We start from the raw sequence: 24,785 nt of genomic DNA on the forward strand, positions 1-24,785 counted from the left end.
CTGGTGTTAATATAAGCAGAGCCAATACGATGGGGGAGACAGACACTTACCTTCATAAAAATCAAACCATAAACAGTTAGTCAGTAGTGCTCAAATGGAAAAAAAATTGCATTTTAGCAGTTTAACAGGTATAACTCCCAAAAAGCATATCTAATACTTCAAACATCTTACTAAGTAGTAACTGAAGGTTACTGAAGGTAATCCGCAAGGAAAAAAACAAATTCATGCTCATTCTGTTTCTCTGTTGTATAAATGCAGCTTTAAAGATAAAACACAACTTAGAAATACCAGGGATATCAAGTTTATTCTTCCTTGCTTTTGCTGGAGAATCTGAAACTGAAGGGCATGGGAATGGAAAATGTATTCAATATTTTGTAAAGATATCCTAACCAACCAGCAACTGTCTAAAGTTATATGTTAAAAATTTAACGTTAAGTAAAACTTCCTTGCCTTTCAATTGGTTAGACAGCGCTCTCTTGACCCTGTAGTATCAAAATCCCCCTAGTTCTTCAGTCATGTTTAGGTTCTTCCAGGAAAAATAGGGCAATATGATCTGAATTTCTAAGGTAAACACAAGTCTTTTGCTCTTTTTATCCTAAAAAAGGCACTTTGGTTCCTTTGGCAGTCACCTCTTGTTGTATTTGGTAATTGTATTTGGGTCTTCAATATATAATACAATATTACTTTTCAACATAATTAGGATCTCAGTTTAAATTCCATCATGGAAGATGCTGCTTAGTCAAGACAGGTCATCATTAGTTAGTACGCTCCACTCGTCTGGCCCCGGCATTTGTATAATGTACACAGGGATTTTTCTTCATTTTTCAGTGATTAAGTCCTACTTGTCCATCCATTGGAAGTTTGAGAAGCTGTACAGCAAAAAGTCAATATTTTCAAACCTGGTATCTGAAGTCACATGCCCAAATTCATATTCTACATTAAATATAAATGGCCTAGATAGTTTTCGGAAGTACTGAGCACCCAAATCACTAAAGTCAGTTGGAGGTGCAGGTTCCTCATTTCCTTTGAAAGTCAGAAAGTTCTTGTATTTAGCAGCTCATCTGTGAATTAAGGAGCTGAACTTTAAACTAGACTTTTTTCAAGCCTTGATATCTAAAGACCTAACTGGTCATCCAGAACATGTCACTGGTGTCCAAAGCCAACCATTAATCATGGTCGTAACATTTCGGATCCTTCCCACTAGCCAATCAGTAGAATGAACTTCAACAGCTGCAGAATTCTTTTCCAGCTGCCTCCAAAGGTCATCCACAACTATCCCAACACTTCTCATTTCCTATTTATAACCAGGGATCTACATATTCTGTTTACCATACCCATAGAATTCATCCTTACCACAAAACTGTGGACCAGAATGAGTTTTCAATTACAAATATGTAGCCATCCCTTAAGGTTGCAACGGAAATCTTGAAATCAAGGACCACATGCAATCAATATAGTGTTTACTGAATCTTGAGAAGGCCTCAAACTGAAGCTCTGAGGGGGTAAACTGCACACATGCATCCAAACAGGCTGTTTGCCATCTTTAGTTTTCAGACCTATCTGTGTCTGTATTAACTACTTTACTGCTTAACATTTTAGTATGAACAGGATGATTATCCCACAATTCCTTCTTGCTTCTTTCCACTTGCTGAAAGCCCTAGTTTTATCGTACTCAGCTACTAAAACAATTATGTTGTCAAAATAAAATGTGTTAGGCAACTGAAATTCTTGAGTAAAAAACTGATTTCAGTATCAAACAAACAGGTGTTCCTGTATTCATTTCCACAGTTAAAACATGCTCAATTTTTCATTTAAATGAGGCTGCTACAGAATTTCCAGTCTGCTGCAGAAGGCAGGAATCTTGGCAGAAAATTTAGGTTCAGCTTATCAGAGTAAAGAAGACTCTGTTTATAGCTTCAATTGCCTCCAGCAACAACAAGCCATCCTCCTGACCCTAGCAACAAAGGTTACCTTAATCATCTTATCCTACTCTGAACTGCACTATGCAATATGAATGACCCGAAACTCATTATGGCTGCTACGATCACTGTACCAAACAAATATGCTAGTACCTGCTTCCTTTTATAAAACCATCTGTACCATACTACCTGACCAAGCAGAGCTCAATCTTCTCCACTTAACTTTTCCTCAAACTATATACCCTTTAACTCCAACTCCTGCACAGCTTTATCCCTTTCAAAAACGTAAGCCAGCTTGAATCACAGGTGAGTTTCCATTCTGATCCTCTAGAGCCAGAAGAGACCAAAAGAACATTTGGTTTGACCTGTATATCACAGGCCATTGAATTTTACCCATTTAATCTTGTATTGAGCCGCATACCTTCTATGTGACTAAAGCATATCTTATAGAAAGGCATCCAGTCTTAAGACTTCAAAAGACAGAATCCACCATTTCCCTTCATATTTTGTTTTAATGGCTAATTTCTTTCACTGTTAACTGACATTTTTAATTTGAATTTGTCTGGCTTCAGCTTCCAGCCACTGACTCTTGTTATGCTTCTCTCTGCCAGGCTAAAGAGCTCTTTAATACCTGGTATTTTCTCTCAGAAAAGGTTTTTTCATATACAAATCAAGTCCTCTCTCAAGCTTATTGATAAGGAGCTCAATCTGTTTAGTTTAAGTCTCACTGTAAGAAATTTTTTTCTCCCCAAGCCCACAAGTCATTTTGTGGCTCTTTTCTGAACCCTCTCCAAGTTTTCAACATCCTTTTAAAAATACGGACATCAGAACTGAATACAGTATTCCAGTATCAATCTCACCAGTGCCAGAACAATAAAATAATTTCTCTACTCCAACTCACTATTCCCCTATTTATACATCCAAGGATGACATTAGCCTTTTTTGCCACAATCTTGTATTAGAAGCTCATGTTCAGTTGTTTTTCTGCTATGAATCTTTTCCAGAGTCACTGCTTTCTAGGATACACTCCCAACTCCTTGTTCCTACATGGATGACCTTGCACTTGGCTGTACTAAATATTCTATATGAATTGGCTGACCTTGACAAGTGATCTAGATCACTCTGTATGACTGCCTTATCCTCAGTTATCACGCAATCTGTGAGCCATCAGTAAATGTTGTTGGCAGCGATTTCATATTTTCTTCCAGATAATTGAAAGACTCAAACAGTATGGTCCTAGAAGCAATTCCTGCAACATCCCATGAGGAACACGCCCATTTGATGGCAATTCCTATTGCTAATTAGTTTGAGATGGTCTGTTAGCAATTCATTTACCGTATACTTTGATGTTGCATAGTTCTAGGGTTTTCTAAAATCAGGATGTTCCACAAAACATCTTACAAAAAAGTCTATATATTAACCAAACTTGTAATCTCATCAAAAATGAAATCAGGTTTGACAAACCCATTTCCCATAAATTCATGTTGATTAGCATTAATTATATTCTCAACATTTACTTCTTTGTTCACTGAATACCAGGTCAGTTTTCATTATTTTGCCTGGGATTAATGTTAGACTAACGGCCCTGTGACTACCTACGTTATCATGCCTGCCCTTCTTGAATAACAGCACACAATATTAGTACTTTTCCTGACTTCTGGAATTTCCTAGATTTCCAAGATTTATTAAAAGTGATCACTGAGCCAGAAATCTCTCCAGCCAACTGAGTAATCTTGCATGCAAGTTATTTGAACCTCCTGATTTAAAAATATTTATCGTTAGCAGATGTCTAACATCCTGCTTACTATTTACAATTTCATAATCTTGCATTTTCTTACATGATTGAACATAAATTCTTTTTTTAACATACACCAGCAAAGACTCTACCATAAATTAATTTAATTCATGTTTACTGCTCAAATGTTACTGTAACATTTAAGCTATTGACCACATTAAAATAAACTATGATTTTCCATAGAAATTTAATTATAAAAGAGAGTGTTTTATCTTAGACCCTATTTATTGTGTTACAATAGCATCCAACATGTATTTGAGGATGGACAAACAACGAAAGTCTCTGTGCCAAAGAGCTTACAGTTTCCTGCTATGTCAACATTACAGCTTATATCAGCATAATTTATGTCGCTTAAGATGACTAAATCAACCCCGAGCGATGCAAGTTTTACTGACATAACCGCTGGTGGGGACAGCACTATATCAGCAGCTTCTCCTGCCTACATAGCTACCTCCACTTGCGGAGGTGGTTTTATTATGCTAATGGGAGAACTCTCTGCCATCTGCATAGAATGTCTTCACTAGACGCGCTACATCAGTGTGGCTGCACTGCTGCAGCACTGTGTGTAGACATGCCCTACGTGAACAAAAAACTGATTGGGAAGAGAAAGCGATGTGGAACATACAAGAGCTCACAAGCCACTAAAGAGTTTACAAATCAATGGCTTGTGCTCACGTTAAGCAATTATAGGTGACAGTGATAAGACACCTTCTGTGTGGTTTCTTACCTGCAAGATTCCAGGTAGCAAGTCTGCAAAATGTTTCAGAAGAGGAAGATTGTGCTCATTAGCAAGTACAAATGCAGCTGCAGCCCTTGCAGACAACATCCTAACCTAGAGGGAAGGGAGGAGGAAAACGGCTGTATCAGGCTAAGATTAGACTTTGTAATGGTATAGACACATTTGAGTGCTTTCATATTTGATATGGTTTTTAAACTAGCTGCAAATATGTCACACCAGAGCCACTGTAGGAAAGTCTACATTTCAAATTCACTTTTAGTTTGCAAATATAATGAATTTTTCTAAGTGGATGTGTTTTTCACCAAGGGCTTCAATAAACTCATCCATCAGAAATCTTGCCACAAACTCTCTCTCTCCTTCATTACTGTATCTTTACAACACCCCTGTGAGGTAGTATTATTCACCATTTTTACAGAGGGGGAACTGAAAGACAAATGGTAAAATTTTTAAAACTAATTAAGTGACTTAGTAGGCTAAGTCCCACTTTAAAACTAACATAGGCACTTAAGAAGTAAGTCTGAAGGAAAGTGAACCTGACTTACTTCCAACATGACTTAGGCACTTTTGAAAATGTTACCCCTCTGGGACTTGCTCAGGGTCAGAAAGGAAATTTATGGCAGAGCAGGGAACTGAACCCCAGTCCACAGAGTCCTAAACTAGCACCCTAATTATGGTATCATCCTCCCCTCTGATGATTCTATAGAAAGAGAACACGTGTATTACCGTTGGATGCTCCTGATCTTGCATACATTGAACCAACATCCGCTTAATGACCTCTAAATAGTGTTGTTGTTGATTCCCAAAAATCCCAGGAAAGTTCCTAAAGATGACGAAGAACACCTGCATTAACGCATTTTAGAAAGGTTTAAGACTTTAACAGACTGCAAATGACATGTTAAGATATACTTAAACTCAGTAACAAATGCCCTACCCTCTTTTCTCGATGTCAAGTAATATGCCATATACCAGAATATAAACAGGACGCATAATCAGTTGTAAACTATTAGTTTCTCCTATCTTGCCCTTCTTACAAGCATTGATTTAGCTAAAATCCCAAGTGCACTAACTGAGGTCCAGAAGCATACCAAAAAATATGCAGAGCGGCCTCACGCAGTCCCACATTCTGAGAGCTGACAGAATCAAATAAGAACTTCAGACCTTCTGGCCACTGGTTATTGCCATCCTCATCTAGGAAAAAAAGTCAAAAAGTTTACAGGGAAAATAAATTTTAAGGTGACAAGTTTCAAATATAACTTACAGTAGTTAATATACTAGGATATCAGTCGTGCAAAGCCTTTGCACGCACGCTCTTCTAGCATTCAACTAAATCAGGACTGTGAGCAGAATTTAAGTTACTTGAAATTAAGAGCAACATTTCAACAGGAGCAAACTGGTGCATATTCAGACTTAGTAAAAAACAGTACATTTAAAAGTCTTTTTTTTTCAAATAAGATTCCAAACAAAATTAAATCGCAATTGTATAAAGGCCATAGCATAAGATAGGTCAAAAAAGGAGATGGGTATCTGACAAGCAAAACATACAGAGGTACAGAGATCAGCATTTACTCTTATGAAAAAACATTCACATATAATAAGAACTAATTCAATAAAGTCTCTGGCACACAACTGTAAGAGTCAAGGAAGTGAAACTTAAGAAAATCATACCAAATTCCAATTACGTTTCCTTAACTGTGCCATCTGAAATCGCCTCTACACGGACAACCAGGGCTCTACCAAATTCATGGTCCATTCTAGTCAATTTCACACCCACAGGATTTCACATTTTCAGATGTTTACATCTGAATTTACAGAGTTCTGTAACTGTGGGAGTCCCAACCCAAAAAGGGGTGCGTGTGTGTGGGGGGGTGGGGGGGAGATACAAAACTGTTATAGGGAGGTTGCCACCCTACCTTCTGCGCTGCTTTCAGAGCTGGGCTCTAAAGGCAGCAGCCATGGAGCTTCCTGCAGCTCCAGGAGGTTCTTGGAGGTGGGTCTAATGCCTCATGCTGCTGCGAGCACCTCAGCCGGGGGCTCCAAGCTGCCAGTCTGGGCTGGGGAGGGACAGGACTTGCTCTTCCCCTGCATGGCCACTCTCAGAGGTGAGATCAGACCCACATCCGAATATTTTCCTCTGCTACAGGAAGTTCTGCATCTGGGCAACAGCTCTGGAGCTTCCTGCAGGAGAGTAGCTGGAGGTGGATCTGATCTCCCCCTGAAAGTGGCTATGCAGGGGAAGAGCAAGTCCTGTCCCTGCCCACCCTGGGAACTATTCGCTGGTGCCCAGGGAACGTTAGGAGCTCCCAGCTCAGGCACACCAGCCCTGCTCCTCCTTCAACAGCTAGATTTCATAGAGGAGGGCTTATTTCATGGTCCGTGACATGTTTTTCATGGCCGTGAACTTGGTAGGACCCTATAGATAAAGCGCAACATAGTACAAACTCAGATCATTATGTTTTGTTTTGAAGCGGCAATATTGAATATCTAATCATTTTACTTACACTTCTCTCTAGACTTGCTTTCTTTTAAAAAGTTAGCTACTGTACTTCGAAATTCTATTTGAGATTAGGAAGCAAAATACAATCCAGATATTTACATATAGGTATGTATGTACATATAGGTAGTGACCATTGCATATACGTAACATACCTATTAAATTCCTGGCCAGCTCAGCAACAATATCACAGATTTTTTTCCTCATACTAGACTGCGTTTCCATCTGAATAATCAACAGGAGTTCACTTTTGATGGCAGTTTGAACATCTGGTGAAAGAGCTGGATAGACTTCCTCAAATGCAGAGGACAACAAGCGTCGTAGAAGGACAGCTGCCATTTGTCTAGCCTATTGCAAAAATATGTTGTATATATTAAGTTTTTCTTGGAAGAAGTCTCATAAGCAAGATGTTAGTTCTACTCCTACGAAATGTTACACTTTTATACACAACAATCCGTTTGATAAGTCGTTTAATCAAATTATTTACTTGGAAAGAGAATAAAGGGCATACATAATTTAGATGTACATTTAAAAAAAAAACAAAAAACGATCTCATCAATCCTTTCTAAAATGCGGCACTGTCTTTTCACAGATTTGAGGAAGTTTTTTTTAAACTAAAACAGATGTGTCCTAACCTCCCCAAAAAGGTGATTTTGCATGAAGCATCTCAGCAAATTTTGTACTCTTTTTCCACAAGAACATTAATTTTGATATTCAGATCCAATCATCCCACTCATTTGAACTCTAATACTCTCTCCACCCTGCCCCCTCAGAACTTTTAGCCATTTTCTTAACTTTAAGCACATGCTTAAATCTCATTGAGTGAGCTCAATCAAAAGCATATACAACTTCACGGTCACTAAAATGTGAGCAAAAAATGACAATAGAAGACAAGTGCTAGTGTATGCAGAGGAATACAAGTTCTGTTAAATGAAAGGAGCTTTGATTATGTTTAGTAAGTTACACAGTAGCTGAATATTCTGTAAAGCAGTGGTTATTGATCTGTGGACTCCGGCGGGGGGTCCACAAATGATGACTAAGGGGTCTGCGAAAAGTTGTCATTACCATAGAACAGTGGTTTTCCACCTGTGGTATCTAAAATTTCCAAAGAAGTCCACAACTCCATTTGACATATTTTTTAGGGATCCGCAAATGAAAAAACTACTGTTGTAAAGCAATCTCAGTTATCCCCAAGAAGTGAAGAAGGAACTGTGAACTTATTCAAGTTTGTTCACAGATGGCAGATTTACCCCGCAAAACATCAGCACAAGCGGAAATTTATCAATTTTATTAAAAAGATACCCGGATCAATGGTTGCAGCAGGGGTCTTTTTCTGCTCTTTCTGGTTTGGGGAAGCAGATAAATTTATTTTTCCTTAGTATGTACTTTTCAATTATGACAAAAGTACCTCTGGATGGATAATTTATATTTTTTATAAATAAAAATATTAAAGTATCTGATTTTGATGTAGAAATACATAGGAAAGTCAGTCAATTGGTAATGATGATAAATTAAATACCTATTTGACCATGGGCAAATGTTGCAAACATTCCAGCAAGAATACCCTGATGGGGGCACTGGTCTATCTTTGATTGCATCCTGGTGCCACCTTTTACCAAGTCTACTTAAATGTTTTGATCACTCACTTTACTAGATGTTAATGGCACCTGCTGGGAACTAACTGAAAGTGGAACATCTTGATTGGCTAGAATCTTCCAAAAACAAACATTATATGTATGTATATCTTTATTTTTGTAACAGGCCATCAATATACATGGTAGTTAAAAAGCACATTAAACAAGTTAAAATACATAGTCCCTGTCCTGAAGATCTTATAATCTGAACTGACTAGACAAAGAAAGAAATTAGCTCAACACATTCAATAGGAACAGTGTCGACACGGGGGGGGGGGTGTAAGAGGGAGGAGGAGGAAGGGGCACACGAGGCACTCTGGGATAGAATTACCTTGACTTGGATCTGTGCACTGCGGTGAGGATGCCAGAGCCCTGGGCTTGAGCATGGGTCAGAAAATCCTTAACCTACGGTTAGAATGCAGTGTAGACACTCAAGCCCTGGGTTCACTGACCCAGATCAGCTGTTTTGAGTGTCACTAACCTTAGGCTTACATTGCTGTGTAGACATACCCTATGTGATCTGGGAATCCATAGTTTCCCCAAGATGCAGGGAAAACATGCCCAAAAATATTGATTGGCTACTGGATGAACTACAAGGGATACTTCATAAACCAGAAAGCATTCCAGCAATAGAGACACTATAAATGACATAATAAATTACATAGAGTCAGGAAAGCTAAAATCATTTTTATGGAAATTTTACTAGACATGGAAAAACTGTTAAGCTAACTGTAAGTGTTCTGCTCTGAGTACATGATGCCTTGATAAACGGAGAAACTTGTTGAACTCTTATGAGATGTCCACCTACTGCCAAAGATAGATACTGCAGGCCAACAGCAAAAAAGGGAAACCTAGTCTGCAGGCAGCAGAATTTTCTTCAGTGCATTCTCCGACTTCATCTTCAGCAGTAGCATCATGAACAATGTCTTCTGAAGACGACAGTGAGATTATGACAAAAAGCGAAGCTAATCCCATTTCTTCATCGTCTAATAAAAAAATTTGCTACTTCATCTGCTCCAGCATTGAAAATTACAACCCAGTGGAAAATTCCTCAGATGTTCATCAAACTGATATTAAAAAGGATTTTGGTCCCATTACTAGAAAAAACAAACTTGAACATGCTACTTATATTTGCAGTACACCATTTTACATATAGTTGAAAATCTCTGTATGCTAAAAAATTTTCAATTTACAAATCACTGAGTAGGATATGGCTTGTAGAAGTCTTCTGAATGCCAAAATGGGCAGTGTGAAAAAGTTAGTGCTCTTCTTGAGTAAGCTTCTTGCATCTCTAGTATCTGATGGATGGAGCAACATTCACTACTTCATGTTAACTCCACATCCAGTGTTTTACTCACTCCAATGCACAACTGAGCTTCACCACACAGCCCAATATATTGCTAACCAGTTTAAAAAAATATAATAAGAGTTGGAAGGATTAGATTTTTATCAGTGTCAGTAAACGCTGATTTCACCAAACATCAATGAAAAACATTTCCATTGATAATAATCAACATCTACAGATAGGCAAAGAAAAATGCTGCTTAAGAACTTAGAGACCATTATTAAATTATTGCCTCACCTGCCCATAATTTCCCACAACTGCAAACATTTAAATTGATTTAAAAAATTTTTTAAAAAGTGTTTAAACCCAAAATTTCATAAATTGTGAAACTGGAAATGGATAAAAACACTGAAAAATCAAGGTCAATATTATCTAAAGTTTATAAAAAACACAAAATTGAATTCTCCCAAGATAATGACTTGGATCCCTGGAAGGTTCTTTTGGGGTGACTAACAATGCTGCTGACATCAAAGCTTCTTGGGCATTGCAGATTGAATATCCATCCCTTGCGTTATGGATTTGCTGCCCATACAATGCAGCTTTTCATTGGCTATGTTGCAGATCTGAAAATTTTCAGATTACATGTAAAAAGTGAAAACCATTGCCAAATTTTTTCACAAAACAAATGAGTGCTGCAGTCATTTCTGAGCAACATTTAATATAGCACTTGCCGTATCATACTTGAAGCGCATCTTCTATTAAATGTATCAAAAATCTTCAAATAAGAAAGAAGATTTCAGTCAGCCACTGCTAAAGAAAGAGCAGACAGGTGTTACTCCAGAGTAATCTGCACTGACATTCTTGTCAATCTTTCGGATGCGCAACTCAAAATTCACTTCATTGCTTGAACCCATAGCACAGTCCATTCAGAATATGAAATGATAGTTCTGCATTGTCTGATGCGAAAAACAAGCTCCTGAACATTAAGAAACATCTGTGAGAATACTGAACAAAGTCCACTTACAAAAGCTGAAAACAGAGAGACAAAATAGTATCACAGAAAATGCAGTGGTCACTCTGGCACAAATGCTGCCTATCTTCTTGATCCATGCTTCCAGGGCCAAGACCTTGCTGATAATGACTGATTCAGCATATGACTTCATTGCAGCTGTTGCGTACTTTCAAGGATATACAGACGAACAAACAATTCTGACAGAGGCAGCAAATTATAAAACAAGCATCAGCCCATCAAGTAATAGGACAACGTGGAGTGCTGTCCCAGGAGTTGAATCGAAACAGTTTGCTCCATGACGGTGAAAAAGGTTGTGTGTCTGCACTGTAGCTACAGTGGCATAAGTTATTTTAGTCCTTCTGTGTGCTACTGCACATGGAAAAAAAAACTGGATGGTTTGGAGAATCATACTTTCAAAACCTAGAAATAAACTGGAAGCTGGCAACAGTGTTTCGGGACTAAAAAGGCAAGCTGGGTGAGGTAATCTCTTTTATTGGACCTACTTTTGCTGGTGAGTGAAGCTTTCCAGCTATACAGAGCTCTTCTCCAGGTCTGGGAAAGGTACTATGAGTATCACAGCTAAATACAAGACTGAACAGATAGTTTAGCATAAGCAATTAGCATGTATTTTAAGGGAACCTTCAAGGTGAAGTAACACCCCTGCAGTCATGGGACCAAAAAAAAAAAAAAGGGGGGGGGTTTAGTTAAGGTTGTTGTAATAAGCCATAAATCTACTTGTGGCATTCTGTACCTCAAAGCAGCACCCCGGAACCCCCATATTCACACCATCACATAGTTTTGACAGATTTCATACAAACTATGCCACGTAAGATACCATATGAAAGGTCATGATCTGATGAAACCCATTGTTCTGCCCAAATATGTGTATCATTAGTGTGTATTTTGCTGCATGGCTGTTACTGAAATAGGTTGGAAGATTGTTAGGGACATATAAAAGAGGCAAACTGCTCCCAGAGGGGTTCTCAATGGCCATTAATCAGCAGGAGAGTTGTAATAAATAGATTTACAATTCAATGATAGTTGCGGAAGACTAAGGGGACCGCTCAACCCAGTGACTCAGCAAAACCCACTAAGACACATCTGGGCAAATGTCTTCTAGGTACACGAACTAAGGATATAAAATAGGGAACAAAGCAACATTCCTTTGCCTTTCTCCTCCCCAACCTATGCTAGAAGCAACAAGAACCCCGAGAAGACAAAAACTTCATCTGAGGAGATTGGCCCACGCTTCTTGGACAAGTCTGTGTATTAAGAACTGTAACATCCAGAGGGGTGAGAAAACTGCTTGCTCTAAATACTGCCTAATCTAATAAGTTTTAAGATTTAGACTATGTACTTACTTTTTTCTTCTTTGGTAATTATCTGACCTTTTATGCCTACCACGTATAATCACTTACAATCTATCTTTCTGTAGTTAATAAATTTGTTTTATATTTTACCTAAAACTGTGTTTGGTTGAAGTTCATTGGAAATCTCAGCTCAGGTACAAAGGCTGGTACATGTCCTCTCCACACTGAGGGAGGAGCGGATTGAGTAATAAACTTATGCTGGTCAGGCTTCTGACAAGGGCAAGACAGCATAGTCCGTGGAGTGCCATGCTAGGGAGCTGGGGGGAATTGGCAGGTGCCTCTCTGTGTTTCGTGAGTGCTTTGGGAGCATTTATGCAATCTAACTGGGTGTGGGACTCCATATGCTCTCGTGTTGAGTGATAGCAGCACCTGTAGGAGTTTGCTGCTTGTCACTAACAAAGCACTGAGAGTGAGCCCAGGCTGGAGAGTTAAGGGAGCACAGCAGTACCCCAGTGCCAAGTTATATCCCAGGGATCCCGTCACACTAGTGTCTTTATTTAAGGCCATGATTTTTAGTGTCACGCAAGGTTATGAATTTAAGCTCCCAGGCTTGTCTTTTGAAAGTGTTGTGCAGGGTTCTTTGGGGAATGAGGACTGATAGGTTAGATATAGAGAGATCACTTTCAACTTGTCTCTCTAATATCCTCAGACTGACAAAGTTACAATACCACTGTACATATCAAGACTAGATTAAGATTAGAAAAGAAAACGACAGATGAAGGGTTGACTGAATATGCATCAAATGGAGGAGATTCTGCTAAAGATATTGATAATGTAAAGCAAGATAATTTAAGGGTTGCTCTACTGCCCACCTAGCATAAGTGCATTTAAAAATGACTTTTTGATAGTTGCTGTGTGTTTTATTTCTGTTTAGGTTTTCCCCCTAACTGTTCAGCCTTGAATAAAGTTAACATGTAAATACTAAGCTAACATTGCTAAAAAAGGTAACAATTCTTTCACTTTTTACAAAGTAATTTCACTGTGCTTCACATTATTCTCAACTGAAATAACTCAGCTGAGTAATTTGCTTTTTTGTAATTAAGTATCTTAAAGTATCTTAAGTATCTTAAGCTAAACCTATTGGAGATCAAAGGTTTTTTTCCCCTTACTGTTGTTCTAATAAATTAGTGCTTTAAAATCCTTTACTATTACGGACACGAGACATTGTTTGACCAGTATTTGACTGGTCAACTGACCAATTATTTTCAAACTGGTCAAGTGTCCAACCCTACAAATACATAACACAAAGATTAATAAAGAAAGATAAAGCCAATACAAATATCTAGCTCATAATTCTTTTCATAAGTAGATCGCAAACCTCCCTTATAAAGGAGGTCTAAGTATTATCACCCCCATTTTAAAGATGGGGAAACTAAGGCATAAGATCACACCACCAGGCCAGTAGCAGAACCAGGAACAGAATCCTGGTCTGCCAAGTCCCAGCCTAGTGCTCTGCCCCACACTGCTTCAGAACTAAGCTACTATGTTGATGGGTGCTAGACACATTCCTAAAATGAGTTATTACATTGCTCATTCATGCATGCAACTAGACAGGACCCACTTTGGATTTACAGACATCATCATCCACATTCATTGGGGAATCTGACAAGAATTTCAGGGAGGTGTATATTTCATAATGCAATCTATGTTCTGTAAAGGAAAACATCCACAAATCCATAACTGGATCAAACAAAATCCTGCCTGTGGATCCAGTATTCTAAGATGACAATATCCCTAGTTGCTGAAACCAGTAATCCAAGATCCGTTAGTCAACAGAGTGCACAATGAGGAGGACTTATGAAATATTCATCCCCTTTAAAAAAAAGAAAGTGATTAGTTTCATCCTTGATTCTGCTGGTACCAGTAAAGAAGCTGGCACAAGCGCGCACAGGGAAAAAGAGGGGGAGGAAGAAGGTGAGCCTGAATGTTTGGTGATAGCATCCTCAAGCCTCAGAAAAAGACCCTTCTTAATAACAAATGGGGGCAGGACCCCCCCCCCCTAAATATTTTAATTTTCTTTAAAATGTCAGCATACTATTAAAAGGGCTTTACAGTAATTTTTAAAATAGCTGTCAATTAAAAATCGAACCTAGTTGCCTCACTTTTAAATGGACACTATTTCTCATTCTTCTGTTCTTTAACTGTTTTCAACTATCATTTGTTTTTTTAAAAATAAATTACTTTTTGTAGTTAAGCAAAAGTTATATATACACCCTCAACTCTACATTAAAATTTGATAAATAACTATCTTAGAAGATAATGTTTTCACCCCTCAGCCCATACTAAACATGGATTCAAAATAATCAGGACATTATACATAGCTTTGAGGATCTAAAGGACTAACATTAGCTAATTAATGTTCACAACATCCCTTAAAGAGTGGAAGTATTCTTCTTATTTTACAGGTGGGGTAAGTGCTGTTACTCATCCAAAGGCCACAAAGTTGATCAGCAGCAGGACTGTGGAGTTCCTGAAAACCCAAGACCACCCTGATTCTTGCCAATTTACCATTTATTAGAGATTTGAAAAGCAATAAAATAATACTTTGTGGAGAATGTAATCAAGTGGGACTTTATGAGCACAAGTTTAGACAAATAACATGAAAGCTGCTCAATCTGCAGAAGTTCTCTAATTATATATACAAATATGGCATCTAGAGCCCAAGGCAACTTTCTGAAGATCCTCATTTTCCCTGACAGATATAAACACATGAAAGAGGGTTCCATAATATTCTGAACTCAGAAGACATCTCTGAAGCACAAGGCTTTATGCATCTCTGATCTTGGACAAGAATTAAGCACTCTCAGCTTTATGCAACTAGCAAACAGCAATAATAGATTCAGACTCTTAAGACGCTTAATTCTCGTCCAAGATCAGAGGTGCTTAATATTGAGAGAGCATGTAAAAGGAAGAAGGTGGTTTGGCATCGGGGAGATTAGCAGTATCATTAAATATATAAAGTTTTTAAGCTGTAAGGGAAAAATGTGATATATATAAAGGGGATCATTGCCTGACTAGGATAACACTGCTGCTCTCATGTTTTTCTTCCAATATTTATAGAGGAATTCTAAATGATATCAAACATCTTTTCATGATTCAGCGATAAGTTTCCAATTAAAGCTCCATATTGAAAAATTAAGTACTCTTTTACATTTCTAAAACGACTGAGTTTTCTGATGTTAAGTTAGTGGTTCTCCACTTTATGTGTCCAGGTATCAAAGGATAAGTACTTCTTGTAAGATTGATTACTTCTGAACTGCAGGACATTCTCCAATGCGTAAACACTCCCAAAGGGAGTACCTGAGACACACACTTTGTAAACTTTTTTACGTTATAGTACACAAGCCAACTTCATTTAGTGTTTGATAGTTACACAAACCCAAGTTCTAAACTAATGACAGACTTTCTGATCAATTATAGAATTTCTCCCCCAGTAGAGCACAAAATATGTGAATAGTTAACACTTTAAAAACACCTTTCCCTCATGGTCAGCTACCTTAAAGTAGTCAAACAGAACTTAAGCATTCTTTCCAAGCAATTCACTTTTTGTCTAAAATGTTAGAAATGTCAGCCCAAGGGTTACTTCATTCTAAGGCCTTGTTTTTAAGTGTAATTTGTCAACTATAGATATAGCCGACACTACTGTAATAAGCACATATAAGTTCATGTAATAAATATTGTAGATAAGCTTTTCTAGGAAAAAGGACCATTTGTTAATTCATTTGAAATAATGTACACAGAGAAAGCAAGGCAGGTACAGGCAGTCATTGTAAATCCCCAAAACAGAATTAGAAATTAGGAAACTTAAGACGACAATGTATAACAAATCCACAGATTCATATGTAGCTCATTGTATATATGTATGAAATCTAAACCCAGCTCCTTCTAAATGTGCTGAATTCAGGATGACCCACTACTTAAAAAAAACAAACAAACAAAAAAACACAATGCCAGATGTGTCACTCATCCCTGTAACGAAACAGCTCTCACACACACACCCCTCCTTCTCCAAACCCTTATCTCCCCATCCAGTAACCTTCTGAACACTTTGCAGAATGATTCTTAACACAGACCTCTTCAGCAGCAGCAGCATTCCTGATGGCTTGTAAAAGGAATGTGATCTTGGACTGGCCTGGGATAGTCTCATATGTTTCCTACACAAAGAAAAGAGTAGAGGTTACTACCAGCAAGTGACTGCTGGAAAAACATACAAAAGGCATTAACATTAAGAACCTTAATTGCTCCAGTTGGAGAATCCATTGCAAATTATTAAATAAAAGGACAGTGTATCATATACATAAAATTAAGTTGACAGAGTACATTGTGACAAATATAGTAAATATCTGGACTATTTTGTAAAATTAAAAAAGGCTTGGTAATATGAATCCTACTGCCTGGAAGGAAATTGGCTTATACACTTTCAGAAAGACTGTATTGTATCTCTAACTCAGACCTGTAATGAAGATTTATTTCAAAGACCTAAGTTAAGACTAGGACCAAATATCAGAAGCTTTTCTAGACAGAAGAAGAATGTGACCCAAATGTGAATTTTCAACTGATATTTCAGATGTGTGAGCAAGTTTTATTTATGAGAATGAACTTCATCTTTGTAGTAAGATTTTTCAGAAAGAAAAGTTAGGCAATCCCTTTAAAATATTTTACCCATTTTTCCACTCAAATCCTAACAAAGTTCACACGTACAAACACCTAACACAAACTTTTAGATAACTTCTGCACAAAATACAAAGCTGTTCTCATCAACCCCATTCCCAACAAATCTATTTGTGACTGCTCTCCATAATTACAGTCCATAACTACTTGTCCCTTCACTCTAAACCAGTGGTTCTCAAATTTTTTGTATTGGTGACCCCTTTCACACAGCAAGCCTCAGAGTGCCATCTCCCATATAAATTAAGAACACAGCATTTAAATAATGTTCAGTATAAAAAAAAGCTGATAACCTTATTTCCTTTACCTTTTCTCACCGCTTTTAAATTAAGACTAACACATTTTTTATTAAAATGTTATAAGCAGAAACTTTAAAAAAAAAAATAATTACTGTTTAATACTGGGGGAGCTTGAGAAGAAACCATCACCACTTTTCACAACAGACTTAACACCTCATTGCCACCCTTACTTACTTCTATGCTGCTGCTGGCAGTGGTGGTGCCTTCAGAGTTGGGCAACTATTCCCCCCTTCCTCCCATTTGCACTCTCAACTCCTACTGATTTCCCTCTTCCTACAGTAGAACCTCAGAATTATGAACACCTCGGGAATGGAAGTTGATTGTAATTCTGAAACGTTCAGAATTCTGAACAAAAATCTTTATGGCTGTTCTTTCAAAAGTTTACAACTGAACATTGACTTAATACAGCTTTGAAACTTTACTATGCAGAAGAAAAATGCTGTTTTTCCTCTTTATGTAGTTTACTTTTAACACAGTACTATACAGGCCAGTCTCATCTTACGCTGGGGTTATGTTCCGCTGTCAGCGCGTAAAGCAAAAATCACATATAGCCAAAATTACATTGAGTGTAAGGGCCGGTAGAAATGCCCGCACTACAGGTACAGTATTTAAATTGTTATTTTTCTCTTTTTTTGCTGATCGTGCAAAGCTGAATTCGCGCATGTTAAATGCACATAAGATGAGACTTGTCTGTATTTGCTATTCTTTTTGTATCTAGTGCTACCTGCTTGTATACTTCTGGTTTCAAATGAGGTGTGTAGTTGACTGGTCAGTTTGTAATTCTGGTTCTACAGAAGTTCTACTGTACTACATTAGGTTCAAGCGTCTTGTCCTCATTTTAATGGCCTATAAATAACATTATCCCTCTCCTCTTTTTGATTCTTCAAAAATCTCCAACTCACCCCCATCTCACCAGTGCACCAAGCTCCACCTCCCATTTGCCCACCTCACCTACAACCATCTGCATATTTTCTTTCACACCACCCCTTATATGTGCAATGCCCTCCTTGAACTAAACTGTGAGACCAGTACAAAATCTCTCATTCAAATCTCTCATTTCTACTGTGCTGCTCTAAAAATGCTGCCAAATAAAAACAGGGAGGAAGGTCATGGGGAAAAGAAACATTTAAATTACTATTATTATACTCTTCACATTTTGTTCTTTTAGACTGTGAGCTTTTTATTATTCTATAATTCACATTTGCTGCCTATCCTCCACATCCCAATCATTGGAATAGTCCAATGACAATCTTAGATGCAGCAAGACAAATAAGTTATCAGACTTGTCAAATGTAAGGAAATATTATGGAGTTTGGTTTGCAGTCAATGAACGTAACTGTCCATTATTCTTTGAGACTGGATGAAAGAAGCGAAGGAACCAGTTTTTAGCAAGATGGTTTGAGTCAATTGCATAAGTGATGCAAAGTATTATAACAGAATGTTATCAGTTTGGGACAGTTATATTTTTCCTGAAATTTTGAATTAAATAAGTTTTTAAACCATATACACTATTCAGAAGACTAACATAGTACCAAGCAGCTGGATTTTGCTGTGCAACTAATCTCAAGCAGTCCTCGTGCCCTCTTTAAAGGTTCCAGTTTGATTTAAGAGTTTAGTTTTAACAGCTATTACTACTCAGTAGTAACACAATAAAAAGTCATTAATGACAGGGAAAGTGACTGCACTAAATATTGCATGCTAGTAAGTAAAAACATGCTAAACATAAGCTTGGTGCATTGAATTGTACTTTTCACTTGGAACATAATTTTATAAATAAATATTTATAACACTAACCAGTTAATCCTCAACATTCCTTTGAAATAATTATTCCCATTTGTACACAGAGAAATGGTGGCATAAAGTTCTCAAGTGACGTGCCTGAGCCACAAAGCAAGTCAGTTGCTACTAGTACTAGCTGGTACTAGTACTCAAAAGTTCTAGCTATTCATGATACATAGTACAGTAACTCCTCACTTACCGTCCTCCCGCTTAACGTTGTTTCAAACTTATGTCGCTGCTCCATTAGGGAACATACTCATTTAAAGTTGTGCAATGCTCCCTTATAACATCATTTGGCTGACTTTACAAGGGAGCATTCCACAAGTTCCTCTTCTCTGCCTCCTCCCCCTCCCTTCTTCCCAGTGCTTCCCCCACTGCCAAAAAGCTGTTTGGCAGAACTTAGGACTTTCTGGAAGGGAGCAGAGAAGCTGTCCCCCCAACCCCCCAGCAGGCAGAGACACCTGGAACACAGAGGCTTTAGGGGCCCCAGGGCCCTGGCCTGCAGCTCTAAAGCCCCTTGCAGAATGCAGCCCTATAAGCACGGGCCAGAGGACTGCCCCTGCTCCTCCAGCCCATGCTTGCAGGGCCGCATTCCAAAAGAGGTTTTAGAGCTGCAGATCGGCAGTGCCGCGCTGCGCAGAGCCACCTGCACCAAACAGAAGCTACCCCAGGTAAGTGATCTACACCTCCTGCCTGCCCCAGCCCCAAGCCTCCTCCTGCACGCTAACTCCCACCCAGACCCCGCACCCCCACCCTGATTCCCTCCCAGACCCTGCACCCCCAGCTCCACAGGTAAGCCAAGGGCACTTCACCATCGCAGTACAGTACATAATGCCTTTTGTCTGCCCCCAAAAAATTTCCTTGGAACATAACCCCCTGCATTTACATTAAATCTTATGGGAAAACTGGATTTATTTAACATCATTTCACTTAAACTACAACGTTAAGTGAAGTTACTGTATAGCAGAGGTTGGCAACTTTTCAGAAGTGGTGTGCCGAGTCTTCATTTATTCACTCTAATTAAATGTTTCGCCTGCCAGTAATACATCTTAATGTTTTTAGAAGGTCTCTTTCTCTAAGTCTATAATATATAACTAAACTATTGTTGTATGTAAAGTAAATAAAGTTTTGAAAACATTTAAGAAGCTTTTTTAAAAATTAAATTAAAATGCAGAGCCCCCAGGACCGGTGCCCAGGACCTGGGCAGTGTGAGTGCCGCTGAAATTCAGCTTGCGTGCCGCCTTTGGTGCACGTGCCATAGGTTGTCTACCCCTGCTGTATACCAATAAGTGTTCAGTCGTGTATTTTATGAAACAGATTTAATAAGAAGCTTTTGAAATTGTCTTTTTAAGAGTTTACTAGGTTTGCACATTAGCTAAACAGTCCCATTCTACGCTAATTTCAAGCCACTGACACCTGATATTAGTGCAACAAACTTGCAACACCATATGTAAACACAGTTTACTTACAAAGGCTGAAGGTATCTAGGATGGCTAAATTCTGGAACAATGAATTCTAAGAGAACAGTCATAAGAGATTCAACAAGCAACTAAGCACTAGCTCCTGCTCATTTATTTGAAATGGCTGTCCTTCATAGGTTCTGGAATTTAAGAACAAGTGTCATACTGGGGCTCAAGAACAAAAGGGTTTTGTGTACTTGTGTCTAAGCTATAAAGACAAATTAAGGATACAGCCATTTTTCAGGGTAATAATATGGTCATATTAAGTACATAACTAACTGACATTAATGAGAGTTCTGTACAGATCAAGAATACACTTGCTCTACACTTTTTCCTGGAGTATGCTTAATGTCACTTAAAAATCTACCTATTAGAATTAATCAAAATCTTGACCTTAAAAGTAAACTAGCTAGAATATGAAACCAGAAACATCATTCCTGGAGTAAAATCAAATCATACTACTCAGTGTATTTTCACAGTTACCTAACCTCTTAGTAACCAGTTCAGTTTGCCAACAGTAGATGAATTTCTAACTGTTTGAACTAAACAAACTAAATATTGCAAGGCTGAGATTATCATTTTAGGATAGAAATAAATTATGGGTAAATTTATTAGGAAAAAAATCTAAAAAATTCACAAGAGAAACATGACTCATTTGCAAGCAAAAACATATTTGGAGAGAGTATTTTTGGACACAGGTTGATTTTTGACACAGTACAGATTAAGACATTTAAAATTTATAAATCAACTTTGGGAAGAGAAATTTGTTTTAGGCATAAGAAACTAAATACTCATTATCCAGCTATTTCCATTATGTCTAGACTAAACAGAGGAACCAAACATCAAGTTCAATGTACCTAAATAAAAAAGTACAGGGTATTACTCTGTTTCTACTGTATTTGAATACAAAAGCAACACATAGTTTTCAACAGTTTGGTATAGTCAGTCACATCAAATAAGTATATTTGTTTTGATTGACTACACGTGTCAACTGCACATTTGTCAAATCCCACACTAAGTCAAAGCAAACTTTTAACAAAGTAAACTATACAAACCAACAATTTTATTTATCCCATTCTAAAAAGGACTTATTTTATAATTGTTATTATACAATTTTCCACTATCTTTTAATGTGGCTTTAATACATTGTGCAACAAATATACCTTGTCAATTTTTTTAAACCTAATTAGTGCACAAGTGTAATTTTGCTATACTTTTGGGCATCAAAATGGGAAGTCACATCCCACAATTATGTCTTTAAAGTCTATATTTTACCATAACATTCCAGAATGTGGGGGCATCAGCTGCTGCTTCACTGTAAATCTGGTGGCTTTGCTACCTACAAACAGTTTTCAACTTCAATGAGCTCTTAATATGTATGAATAGAAAGAAAAATAATCATAGACTGAGTTTTCTTTCTGGTATGTGGGGATAAACACAATTATTCTTTATTGAAAGAACGTGCTGAACTCTGCTGACCGCTAAAGTAATGTAAGAGATAAAAGACCAAGCACACAGCCATCCAATGGGAATTCATGGTCTAAACCAGATGCTGATATTTAATTCAATAGAAGAGAAATTTCCCATTAGGTTGACAATAGCGACTCTTAAGTACTACAGGGAGCGGGAGGGGGAAGAGAATTAGCCGAGTTTACGAATTACAAAGCATTTCTGCTGAAGCGACACGTGAAAAGTTGTGTCTGATAATAACGTTCACTACAAAGAAACCGCCTTGTTTAGGAGAACATCACTTAGACATTACTGGCCCTCCACAGACGATCAGTTCTAAAATAATGAGACAAGATGATTACACCACAAGAGGGTACGGGGGGGGGGGGAGGGAGACAGCAGCTGAAGTAACGACAAGACCCGGCTGCCCGAAGAGCTCCTGTGTGCAAAGCCCTGGATGGGGCGAGCTGAGTGAATCGCTCCTGTTTGCATCTCTCAGAGCTCGGGCCTCATCCTAGAGCACAGCCCCTCGCGGCGCTTCACCGTGTCAGCAGTTACCGCTGCCTCCCCCCCAACACACCCACCCACTCCAAACCGCCCCGCCGCCCCCTCTGCGGGCAGGTCACGGACGCGGGGCGGGGCCAATACCCGCTCTCGGTGCCTAGCCACGCCGAGGGACCTACCCCGCCGAACTGAGCAGCCTGGGCAGAAGGTGACCGCCAGGGACACCAACCGCGGAGGCCCCTGGCCCTGCGAGGCCTAAGGGGGAGCAGCGCGGCCACAACACACGCCGGGGATTGAGGCGGCGACACAGGCCCCGGGGACGGCGGGGTGGGGCGCAGACCCTCGGACAGTTGCCATTTGAACCCGCCCCCGAACTAACGGCCGAAACGGCCGCCGCGGCCAGAGCGGACCAGCCGCGTCCGCGAGTCACCGCTCCAGCTGCTGCTCACACGTGGGGCTGGCCAGCCCCGCTGTCTGTTCCGCTCCGGCGGCGCCGGGAGGCTGACAGGCCGGCGCGGGCGGGCGTCCCTCACCTCGGCCTGTTTGCGGACCGTGTTGTCCGGGCTCAGCAGGTTGCCCAGGAGGAGATAGAACTGCTGCTGCTCCTGCTCCGCCGCCATTGCTGCGAGAGGGAAAGAGCGACAGAGACCGGCCGGGCAGGGCAGGGAGGGGAGGGGAGGGGAGAGGAGGGGAGACAGAGCCGGCCGCGCACCCACTAAAAGAAGGCGGAGCTGCCACAGCCGCGCTCTTGCCCGAGCTTCTCTCACAGCCCGTTCCCTACTGCCCCGCTCCAGAGTGCCCATTGGTTCTAAACCGAAGCGGCTTCCTCTCTGATTGGTCCGTGACCTAAATCGAGCTGCTGATTGGGGGAAACCTACCACTCTCTGGTCCGTCTTCTCTTTTGTAATTGGGCTGCTTCGGACGAGGAGAGAGAAGTAGTCATTGGCGGAAGCCTCTGACAGCCCCGTTGTGATTGGTCAATTATGTGGTTGCGTAGTGGAGGGAGGGAGAATAGAGCGTGTAAGCGCTTAATGGGCGGGGGAGAGAGGAGAGGGAAAGCGCGGGAGATGTGGGGCACCTTCCCCTGTTGTACCACCGCCCTCATTCCAGTGAGGTGCTCACCCCGCGCCCTCCTCTTAGCCCGGCCAGGTCTGCGCTCCTCTCCGCTGCTGGTCTCTGCCAGTCCTCAGGAATGATGGGTGGGCGGGGAGCCCCAAGGAAGGGCCCAACGTCGCGGGAGGGGGTGGCAGCATCTTTGCTTCCCCAGTGACACAAGTGCGGATGACAGGCAGGGGTCGGACAACCATCCCCCTCCCCGACTGGGGGGGAGTCACAGGGTCACATGTCTCTGCCCCTCCATGGCAGGGGTTCACACGACCCTACCAGTTTTTTATGTCCTAATTTTTTATGTCCATGTGTGGAATTAATTTTATTGGTGATGTCACACACATCATCTCCATATTGGTACACATAACAAAATTCATGTGGGGTGGGGCTGAGGCAGTGATGAGCTGCCAAAATATTAACAGCCGGGTTCCCTCATCGTCACCCCACGACAGGGTCATGCCCCCTCCCTGGGGACTCCTGCCCAATCCGCCCTCCCCCCGCCCGTCCTAACCCCTACCATGTGACAGTGACTGGGGGATTACACAGCCCTGCATCTCTACCCTTCCCACAGTGGCTGCATGAGGAGGTCACATCTCTACCCACCTAGTAACTAAGTGAGGGGTCAAACAGCACTGTTTCCCTTTCCCCTCTCAGTGACAGTGAATGGGGCAGGTCACACAGCCCATGTCCATATCGTCTCACAGTGATTGGGGGGGGGGTCACATGGCCCTGTGTCCCTGCCCCCTCTCAATAGTCACTGGCAATCTGTGACCCCTTGGCAAAGATTCCCCTGTTTTTTGTAAACAGTTCTCACCTCAGACCTGACAAACTCATTACACCAAACACATATCTTGCAGGATATTTATCCATAAGTGATGTCATGTGAGGTACTTACAGTAAGTTGGTAAATTGTCAAGACACAATGATTTTGAGAGCTATGTATGGGTAATATTTAAGGAATAAATTAATGTATTTATGTTGAAAGTAGGCTTTATGGACGTGGAGTAGAAATTAGTCACCAGGATGTGATATACTCATTCACGCAAGAAGGAGGTAATGCCAGCTCAAATGACTAGCTTTGGTCACTCCCATAACTATCACTAGAAAACCATCAGAGGCACCTCCAAACAATCAAAACCCTTTGGTCATGAAAAAGGAGCATTACATCAGACAGAGCTTTGTTTTGTCAGTGAAGAGAAACAAAAGACTGTTTTCAGTAGAACAGAAAAGGAAGCAGCACTCTGGAATCATTAATTGAGGAAACCCTTTGGTGA

General features: G+C 39.9%; 1 protein-coding gene across 1 annotated transcript in view; it reads right to left on the bottom strand.

Annotated features, from left to right (window-relative positions):
- IPO5 (importin 5) overlaps positions 1-23,235 on the bottom strand; it is a 115,651-nt gene extending 92,416 nt beyond the window's left edge. The window contains 6 exon segments of the mRNA XM_075064749.1: positions 4,423-4,546; positions 5,177-5,273; positions 5,539-5,641; positions 7,100-7,292; positions 16,319-16,399; positions 22,938-23,235. Of these exon segments, the coding sequence (XP_074920850.1) occupies positions 4,423-4,546; positions 5,177-5,273; positions 5,539-5,641; positions 7,100-7,292; positions 16,319-16,399; positions 22,938-23,207 (868 nt within the window). The 5' untranslated portion in view covers positions 23,208-23,235.
- Positions 23,236-24,785: the final 1,550 nt, after the last annotated feature.

Source organism: Chelonoidis abingdonii, chromosome 1 (genome assembly GCF_003597395.2).
Source record: "Chelonoidis abingdonii isolate Lonesome George chromosome 1, CheloAbing_2.0, whole genome shotgun sequence".
NCBI lineage: Eukaryota > Metazoa > Chordata > Testudines > Testudinidae > Chelonoidis > Chelonoidis abingdonii.